Source organism: Rutilus rutilus (assembly GCF_951802725.1).
Source record: "Rutilus rutilus genome assembly, chromosome: 16".
In the NCBI taxonomy this organism is placed as follows: Eukaryota; Metazoa; Chordata; class Actinopteri; order Cypriniformes; family Leuciscidae; genus Rutilus; species Rutilus rutilus.
In genome coordinates, this window is record NC_140224.1 from 9,005,941 (window position 1) to 9,016,030 (window position 10,090).

At 38.6% G+C, this 10,090-nt stretch overlaps 1 protein-coding gene across 4 annotated transcripts; it reads right to left on the bottom strand.

Annotated features, from left to right (window-relative positions):
* Positions 1–373: 373 nt before the first annotated feature.
* On the bottom strand, positions 374–9,897 carry atxn7l3b (ataxin 7 like 3b). 4 transcript variants are annotated; one of them, XM_084434679.1, is made up of 9 exons: positions 9,837–9,897; positions 9,312–9,644; positions 8,484–8,604; positions 8,117–8,249; positions 4,008–4,179; positions 3,723–3,820; positions 3,545–3,567; positions 2,531–2,576; positions 374–2,053 (listed from the first exon to the last, which is right to left on the bottom strand). In XM_084434679.1, the coding sequence occupies exons 3-9, from the start codon at positions 8,532–8,534 to the stop codon at positions 2,049–2,051; spliced, it is 528 nt and encodes a 175-aa protein (XP_084290805.1). In that variant the 5' UTR covers positions 8,535–8,604; positions 9,312–9,644; positions 9,837–9,897; the 3' UTR covers positions 374–2,048. The 4 variants fall into 4 exon arrangements, with proteins under 4 accessions (XP_084290805.1, XP_084290803.1, XP_084290802.1 ...); XM_084434677.1 differs by lacking the exon at positions 9,837–9,897 and having other exon boundaries at positions 374–1,370; positions 9,312–9,646; XM_084434676.1 differs by lacking the exon at positions 9,837–9,897 and having other exon boundaries at positions 374–1,370; positions 3,509–3,567; positions 9,312–9,646.
* Between the last annotated feature and the right edge of the window lie 193 nt (positions 9,898–10,090).

A 10,090-nucleotide genomic window follows, 5' to 3' on the forward strand; every position in this document is an offset into this window, starting at 1 on the left:
TCACAATGCGTCGAAATCGCATACTGAGTTTTAGTACACCATTTGATATTTGATAACAACTACTGGAATGTACCTCATCCACTCAATTCTGAGGACCAGAACTATCGGTCTATACAAAAAGTAGCCAGTTAATATTCATATTTCTTAACTGCCAATGAAAACAGTTCCAAAATAAGCCAAAGCCTCAAACATTGCATTTCACCAAGAGATGCACAAACTGCAGAAAATTTGAAATCACCCAGCTCCAGCTTCACTCTGGTTTTTTTTTTTTTTTTTTTTAATCCAATTTCATGTAAAATCTCTCGGTGTGCGAAACGGGTGCCTTCACAACACCCAATAAATATTTTGTGAAATAAATAGTGTAGCACACACATAAAGCATGTTCAGAGTTCTGATTTGTTTTATTACATGGATGACATGCCCATAAGCGTATGGCTCACGGTCAGGATAGCAGCATCTTTCACCTAGTCAAATATATATACAGTTACAAACAAAGTGAGACCGCACAGGACACTTTACACCGTAAACATCTAATACATAAAAACAAGTTGAGAGAAGAAAAACAAATTACAATGATAACGATTTTCTCAAGACTTAATTCTTTCTGGAGATCTATGGCAAACTCTCTGTAACCAATAACTTACTATTGAATTTTTTTTTTTTATGACAATATGCTATAGAACTAGTGACATAACATAGTACAACTGTACCACATTTTGGCTATTGAACTACAGAGAAAGGAAACAACTCTACTGGATCATGATTCTCCAAAAAAACAATTACATTAAAACATTGTGTAGTAATTACCTAATAGGGAACAGTTCACACTGATTTTATCTTGATTTGCAATTATTCTTTAACAATTTCATTATTAACGGATGCAAAATCCTCCCAGAATGAGACATTACTCATGAAAATGTATGCGTTAGACAGAATCCTGCACCTTAGTTATGGGAGAGCTCAACTGGCCCAGCGTCTACGACTCGGCTCTTTCTGCCTGCCGACATGATGATCTGAGTTCTAACTTCCTCCCTGAGAGCATCGTGCAAGTTCCTCTATCCTAGATGTGCCATTTTTGAGAGACCAGCCATCAAAGCTGCATGAACAGGATATGAGAGATTGTGCAAAAATTTCTGAAGACGAAACATGAAGAAAAAAAAACTAATGTAAACTGAATGACAGAAGAATTAGTCCACATCTCCTCCACTGATCAGCAAAACTCAGCTCACACAATCCTGTGATAAGGTAAACCGTGTGGCACTGTGGGTAGTGAGTGACTCCTGCACAGTGTTATTGAGAGAATGTCTCGTCTCTTAGCAAAACACACGAACTGTCCTGATTCTCCACACGCCGTTTAGGAACCAGCAAAGCTTTAAGAAAATGATTCACCAGACAGTTAATTATAATGTCTTATCTTTTTGTCAATAACTTTCACTGACTTAAATAAAGACTGCTAGCATACAATATCACTAACAACATTTTTCAACCAGCATGTAAAGCTTTGAAATTGGACCTTGAACATGCTAAATGCACCGTAAGGGGCCGTTAACACGGAGTCTGTTTTTGCATTCCACTGCAATTCTATTGGTTTCACTGCTAGACGGATGTGTTCGATTGTTGCGCTCGTGTATTTTGCAGAGTCACGTGCATGACACGGCATTCTAAAAATGCTGTGCTTAAGATAAAAGTAGTTCAACTATATATATAAAAAAATAAATAAAAAAAAAATTGCATTATTTTTTTTTCATTCCGTTTTTCGACGCAATAACGCGTCCTGTGTGAATGGCCCCTAAAGGCCCCGATATACTTCAAGCAAAATTGAAGAAAGCTGAACTTGTGGTATGTCATTTTTAACAAAATCAGGCCAAAAAAAAAAGTTCATTTTGGGAGTCGAAACAGCTTGGCAAAGCAAACTTTCCCGAAAAGTTTGCTCGTTAGTAAATCCCATCGAAACTACCATCGGTCCATGGCGATTACGTAATGGTAGTTGTGGCTCTGAGGCTCCGCCTTCTTTGATGTGGAAATCTTCTCCACTTCATTTCTTCTGTTCAGTCTGTCGAAACACAGTTGTAATTCTAATTGAAAGTCACACTGATTTTTTCATGTTTAGTAATGTCAATCAATTTGCTAGCAATCTATTGTATAAAGTGCTATATAAATAAACATGACTTGACTGAAGTGATGAATTGCAGAGCTTGCGCAAACATATCCATATCGCAATCAGACACTTTCTTAACTGTTGTTTTCTGTCATTTTTGTTTTGTTTATTTTGCTATTGACAGAAAAGCGCGCGATGCATATTAACATATTCTTCTAATTGCTGCTCTGAGTAGTATGGGCGGTATCGGGATGTTCGCTAATAGTATATCACTGCAAAAGAATTTCAAACGTATTTTTACCTCTAAGCGAAGAACAAAAAAAGAAAACTTCGCCGTGAGTATATCGGGGCCTTAACACTTGATATACTGTTAATATACTGTTAGAGATTTTACACAATTGGTTTGTTTTGGAAGGAAGTGCACATACTTACCATTTTTATGTTTCATGGATTTAGATCTTCTTGGTGAATTTGGATTCTGTAAAAAAAAAAAAAAAGACGTCAAACATTAGCCTGCAGCCAGGATATGCAAATGAAAGCAATGAAAAGACATTGTAAAAGAAAGATGCAGGCAACAGTACGCTACACTCCAGCACTGATTAGAGAGAGATAATGGGCCCTATTTTAACGATCTAAGCGCATGTTCTAAAGCGCACGCCGTAAGCGCACTTAGAGCATTTCCGAATCCACTTCTTCTAGTTTTACGACAGGAAAAATGGTCAGCGCGCCCATCGCATGGTCTAAAAGGGTTGTCCCTATTCTCATAATAAGTAATGGGTGTGTTTTGGGTGTAATCTGCAATAAACCAATCAGAGTCTCATCTCCCATTCCCTTTAAAAGCCAGTTGCACTCGCGGTTTGCTATTTAAATGGCGGAATTTGCATGTGGAAAAACTGAACGCTTCTCTAGCGAGGAAACTGATCTGCGCGCGAGCAGACCATCTACGGGACAAAGTGTACACGCATTGTGGACCCGCCTATAGGCGCATATTACTAACGTGCTTTTTAAATAACAAAAAAAAATACTGCGCCATTGACCAGGTTTCAGTTGGTCATTGGCGCAGTCTATTTCAGTTGCCTCAAAATAGCAACGCGCCAACAATGCACTTGAATGCATTTGCTATTTAAACAACGTGGTGCAGGATGTAAAAATGATAACTGCGTCGGGCTGAAACTAGCAAAAAACACTTGCGTCGCACCTGGCGCTGCATTGCACCGGCTGTATGATAGGGCCCTGTGTCTGTATAAACAGCTTGTTTCCAAAACATTAGTTGATGGGAATTGTGGATAAGAATTCTACACCCTTTAATAAACTAATGTTACAGCTAAGAGCACCAGATTTTGTGGCTACAAATGCTGAGAGACCATCTAAGAGCAGAAAAAAACATCCGTAACAGTAAAACAAACTTACCAAGAGTACAGGTTGTTTCAAAGAATGTAAAAATACCTTATCTGACTTTCTCTTCTTGGCTGAAAAGCAAAATATTGTAATATAATGTTAAAATGCAAAAACACACAGAGATATTGATAAATAGTTGCAGTCACTATTTATGCAATGAAGTCCCTCGAGTGGTTTAGCAATAATCCAGAATACTGCCAAGAAAGGTGATGTATAACAGTCTCACCTTTCTTTTCTGCCCCATAAGACCAGTCATTGTCGTTGACATCATCGTTGTCTTCTTGATCGCTCTCTGATTTGTTCGTGTTGTTGCCGCTTGCAATTCTAAATATACATATATATACACACACATTACCCTCACATGTTCCAAAAGCGCAGTCACATGACCAGCATTATCAATAATGGATTCCAGAAATTCAGACAAGCACAAGCCTTTATGAACATTTGCCTGGAGTTCAGGTGGCATCTACAGTTTCCTATGGCCGGTGAAGGTAATGTTTAGTCATAATACCTGCGGTTGGCGATGCGACTGCTGTTGCGGCCCATGCCGAGACATTTCTCCAGGTGAGGAGCAAAGCGTGAGGCGGCGATGCTCCGGCTGCAGTTGGGACATACGCACTCTTTGTTTTTCCACTGGTTGTACACTTGCCCAAAAATGTCTACTCCAGGCTGGTCCACGATTTCTACAAAGAGACACAATGAAAAATTAGTTTCAGGTGGATTTTCAGTTAAAGACTGCTTAAATTTGGGTCAGTTCCTCCAAATACCGCATACATTAAGTCGGTTCACTTACATTAAACTAAATGGGAGAAAAGCTGCACCATGCCATAACCGTAATGATTCTGAACTGTAAAAATGGTGGAGGGCAGGGATTCCAGGGAATAAGAAAAATATATAGGACAGGACTTGATTTGGCCCATCTGGAATTGATTGGATGGTTGTGGTTTCTATTGCTGTGATCTCATGTGAGTGACAGGCTGTCCCACCCTCACACCAGTAAACACATCATATCAGAGTGTTGCTGCAAGGAGGAGGGGAAGTTATTTTGTTTGAAGATTATTGTAAAAAATAATGATGCGCACGAATAAATCATTTATAATAAATACGGCAATACTCCATAAAATAAGAATGGCCAATTTTGCTTTCATGGTGACTTTTAAAAGGAGTGGTACAATGCCCTTTTCACAAGATGTAAAATAAGTCTTTGATGTCCCCAGAGTGTGTATGTGAAGTTTTAGCTCAAAATACTCCACAGACATTTTTATATAGCATGTTAAAATTGTCACATTGTTTTTGTGTTATTCCCTTTAAATGCAAATGAGCTGCTGCTCCCGGCACAGGGGGCGGAGCTTCAACAGCTCATATCCTTTTACCTCACACAGACATGCACTGCAAATTTCAAAACCTTTTAGCCTTTTATGTTCAAACCAGAGTCAGACAATGATGGAGAGACTCAAGAAGAAGTGACAACATGTAGAATGCAACAGGACGTTTCTGAATGGTTAGTTGATGAATTTATGTAGCTTATGTGTAGTTATCTTCTAGTCATTGATTAGCAAATTCTGTCTTGATAATCTATAAATTGCATTCCCAGGGGTGGGTTTATGTAAATTTTAGGGTTCGTGATGTCACTAAACCGGGAGAAATGTCGTGTAGTCCCTACCAGCCGTTTGTTGTAGTCCTTAAAAAGCAATTTCTTTAAAAGAAAATATCTCCCTTTGCTTTGAACTTTGTGCACTGTAACTTTGCAGATGTTGTTTATGCTCAAACAGCAACATTACACACTAACTAAAGTTAGAAAAGTGAAATCATAATCAACCACCCCTTTAAATGTTTATGGTATAGTTCATATAAAATTTTGTTGCTGATCTGAAATGCATGTTATTTAAATTTGAGTTTAAATAGCAAGCAGTTTGAGCTTTAGGTATTTCCCAATTCAAGAAGATAGGACACATTCTCTCTGCTTGCAGTGCGTCAATCCCACTTTTCAGAAAAGAACACACACACACAAACATATAGTTTTATAGAATCATTCTTCATCAATTGTGGTTCACTTTTTAAAGAGGACTTGGGTATGTTCCGCAAGTGCAAGCTAGAGTTCGGAAAACATGATTGTTCACTTCATCCAAATGGTCCCAGGTGTACACCAAAAAAGATAGTCTGAAAGCACCCTAACACTGCAGATCCAATCTACTTATTTTATGGAAAAGGGAAGCAGGAACATTCTTCAAAATACCTCTTTTTGGGGATTCACAAAAGCAAAGAAAGTGCTGGGTTCAGAATGACACTAATTTTCTTTTTTGGGCAAACTATTCCTTTACGGCCCCTTCCCGACAGTTCTGAACCATCACCTCTAAAGGTGTGGTCACATTTATCGAGTTTTCATGGGCACAATCTATCTTTCAATTGGATTTGATTATCTCTCTCTGAATTTAAGATTGTAGGATTCTTTGAAAGATGTCCCCATGCAGATTTTGCAACGGGTTCAAGTTGGTCACTCGAATCCATGCGGTGGACCAAAAAAAAAAGAAGCTGCCTGGTTTGAAATAGATTTTTGTGTAAGCTGTGCATCATACATCGCTACACTAATGACAATGGACCTTTTTGCTAGTGGAATTTTGAATACATTTTGCTAATGTGACTGAACTAAAGTTCCTGCTTTAAAATCATTATCAAAATGTATTCAAAATTAACCACTTTAGTGAAATGACCGCACATGACTCTGCTCATATCAGTTGCTATGTTTTCATCCAAAGTTGCAAACTCAAAAGGATAGTTTGAAAACGAAAATTCTGTCTTTAATTACTCACCCTCATGTCATTTCATCTTCAGAACACAAGTGAAGATCTTTTTGATGAAATCTTACAGCCAGTGCCGTCACAGGTGGGATGCGAGGCCCTGTGCGAACTTGAAATGCGAGGCCCTGCTCTTTGATGTGGCTCAATTGCGCATGAATAACAGTCACACAGACGTAGCTGCTCTAGTTCTATTGCACGCATAATCTCGCTGCAATACGTTTTTATCAAGTAGAATAATACAGCATAATCATGCACATAGTCTCAGCATTGACTTTTTGCTATTTATTGCAGAGGGAAAAAAAATGAACTGTGCAACGAGTGGTTTTACATCAAGTCAGCTCGAGAATTTTTGTGTGAATACATACATAGATCAGCCTACTTAACTAACGTATACCTTAATGGTCCAGTGGTAGAACTTTCGCCAAGCGTGTCAGAGGTTATGGGTTCAAATTTTTTTTTTCATCAAAATCGATTATGTTCATCAGTGGTTGTATATCAAGCAGGGACACATTTGTGTGCATTATGTTTTGTGATTTCACCAGAAGGAATAGAGAGTATCCGCAACGGATTGAAGTGCGCGTCCGAGTGAAGACTGTGCGGTTGTGCGAGAGCCACACGAGAAAACACAGTATCCGTGTCACTGATCGCAGCTGCAACGAGCACGATCACTTGATTTAAAAAAAACACATTTCAGCGCTAGATCGTCTCTTATTTAAAAAACGAACGAAATGAATGCTCTGCCAGTTAACTGGAGATGTTTTATTTATTTGTAGAATTGTTACATTCCTGCCGCGAGATGTTTTAAAAAGTGGTGGGGACAAAAAAACAATTATTTTTTCAAAAAAAATAAAAATAAACAGCAGGATTGCGAGGCCCCCCTAGTGGCGCGAGGCCCTGTGCGGTTGCACAGTTCGCACAGTCTATGCGACGGCTGTGCTTACAGCTTTCTGTTCCTCCATAGACAGCTATGCACTTGTCACTTTGATGCTTCAAAAAGTTCATAAAGAGATCGTAAAACTAATCCATATGAATTGAGCATTTTAGTCCAAATTTTCTGAAGAGGGACAAATTGCTTTATATGATGAACAAATTGAATTTAGGCTTTTATTCACATATAAACATTCATCAACTCACACATCAGTTGTGATAAATGGAAGCTCAAGCATGTTCGCTTGACATGCAAGAACCAATGAGGTTCATTCTCGTGTTACCCAGCACGTTTGAGCTTCTGCAAGAACCAATGAGGTTCATTCTCGTGTTACCCAGCACGTATGAGCTTCTGCAAGAACCAATGAGGTTCATTCTTGTGTTACGCAGCATGTTTGAGCTTCTGCGAGAACCAATGAGGTTCATTCTTGTGTTACGCAGCACGTTTGAGCTTCCGCGAGAACCAATGCAGGTGGTTGAGCTTCTGTTTATGTTTGCGGATCAATGGTTAAAAGTTAATAGAATCCTAAATTAAATCTGTTCATCATATAAAATAAACCGCTCAATTTATATGGATTAGATTTACGATCTCTTTATGAACTTTTTGAACCGTCAAAGTGGTAGTTGCGTAGTTGTCTATGCAGAGAGCTCTCAGATTTCATTTAAAATATCTTAATTTGTGTTTCAAAGATGAACGACAGTCTTACAGGTTTGTAACGACACGAGGGTAAGTAATTAATGACAGAGTTTTCATTTTCTGGTGAACTATCCCTTTAACATAAGTGCTAAAGTGGAATATTGCATAAAACATTTGTGAAATAAATCTGTTTCCATCCATGTATTCAAGAGACCAAACAGTTGATTGCCATAATCAAGAAACGTGTCAGATTCTCACCAAAGTCTTTCATACTCTCCTGGTCTGTATCATCCAGGAAAAAGTATCCCTGTTTGACAGCCCTGTGAACTTCAAAACAAAGACCCAAACAGGTATCTTCCACCAAGTCAGACAGGATCTCTTGAGCAAAGCCCTGTGGGTGAAGGCGCGACACATGCATGCATTAATGCGCTTGAATCACATAGTAACATTCAGAAAGGTTAACATCACATTGCATCGCACTCACTGGACACAGCTGGGAAAACCAATGAAATGAGTGTAAAATGTATATCCTAAGAGATGAGCTTCATGACACACCCGCATAAGCTTTTGTTTATTTAACACTGATCAAATTAAGCAGAATATAACATGAAAAACAAAGGCTCACCTCCATCTTACTGTTGTCCATACTGGACAGAGACACGTCCTCCATTTTCATTTGCAAAAGCTCCAGGAGAAAGCACTGCTGTCTACATGCTGTAGTGCAGCAGTCATGGGCTGAGGAGAGGCTGAAACAACAACAACCCAAACAAAGGAAGACAAACAGAGAAACAGGCAGGGAATGAGACAGCAATATATGATCCCGGCTGCAATTAAAAAAGCATACAAAACAAAATTCCTTACCGTGTATTTATGGATGTACCTATAGTATTATGAACAATCGGATATATAAATGATACACACCGCTGTGAAAAAAAAAAAAAAAAAAAAAAAAATGCTAGAGGAATGACCGATACTCAATGCAATGCCTTGAATAAGATCCGTTTACACTGCATACACTCGCATATCATATCGCAATGATTAAGGCTGTTTCGTATTAACAAGGGTAACATGTATCATATAATTTTGTCAATCGATGATTGATAACGATAACACGTAAGTTACATCCCGGCTCGCCTTCGTTCGCCTTGACTGAAATAACAGGTTACGTTCAGAAGTTTGGACACAGATTAACTAAAATGCTGTAATGGCATAACATAATAAGTGACAAAGTATGTCATTAAGTATGATTGATGCAAAACATTTTATTATTATAAAGATGTTTTACAGGGTAAGATTTGCGTCCATTGGCTTGGATAGCCGCCCTCTACTGACTGACTTGAATTTGAGTCGGAAGAGGTTATACTTCATACTGCTTCCGAAAATCCCCAAAAATACTGTCGTGTGATGTATATTGTTTATCTGTATTATATGGACATTACTGTCTGTCACTCACCAGCTCTGGAATGGAGGCTGTTGCTGTTGTCGGTCTGTTCACTCCACTGACTGAAGCTGCTCATCTGATCAAATCAATAATGAAATCTGTCTCTACTAGCTCTTTGTCTCATTAATGGTATGCGCATGAAAGGGAACACATACAACAGGTCCAATGAGACATTTCCCTTAAAGTATTTCCTCACTGACAAAACAAAGTTCCACATTCAGCGTTCAACCTCTTATCCTAGTCCGCAGACTTCCATTTCCCTTTACCCAGACCTGACCAATCGATTCTCGTTCGTCGTATGCTGCTGAAATGCCTCACCGTCACCGCAGAATCGTCTAGCCAGGTCTGAGAGAAGGAAAATGGAAATTAAACGAAAGTTCTCACTTATCTTGTCGTATCTGCTAATATATTCTTATACAGAAACACAACCACATTAATAAAGTTGAACTAAAATTAAAATGTAAACGGAAAACGTAACAGCTAATTTAAAATATTAAAGACCCCCTGTAGTCAATAATTGTATCCCTTAAAACTCACCTTTTGATCAACAACATGACATATTTAAACGTTTTTTAATAATAATAAAAAAATCTTTCATGCCTTGAAATAGCTCCACAACCATGCCTCATTTAATGCGGTTCTATTAATATGCAAATTAGCCCCGCCTCCACTTACTCGCACCAGCTCGTAGACTATCACACATTGATGTGATTGGCTAAGATAGTTTGTGACGTCAGAAACACCAGCGATTTCAGTCTGTTTTTTTTAGACTGTCTTTGGTTAGCTGCAGG

Bases quoted from the DNA above. Each gene is read 5' to 3' on its own strand.
- atxn7l3b (XM_084434676.1), bottom strand. From the start codon at position 8,534: ATGAAAATGGAGGACGTGTCTCTGTCCAGTATGGACAACAGTAAGATG. The intron at 3,568-3,722 runs GTGAGACTGTTA...TTTGCTTTTCAG, and splicing joins TTATGGGGCAGAAAAGAAAG to CCAAGAAGAGAAAGTCAGAT. The intron at 2,577-3,508 runs GTAAGTTTGTTT...TTTTTTTTACAG, and splicing joins TGAAACAACCTGTACTCTTG to AATCCAAATTCACCAAGAAG.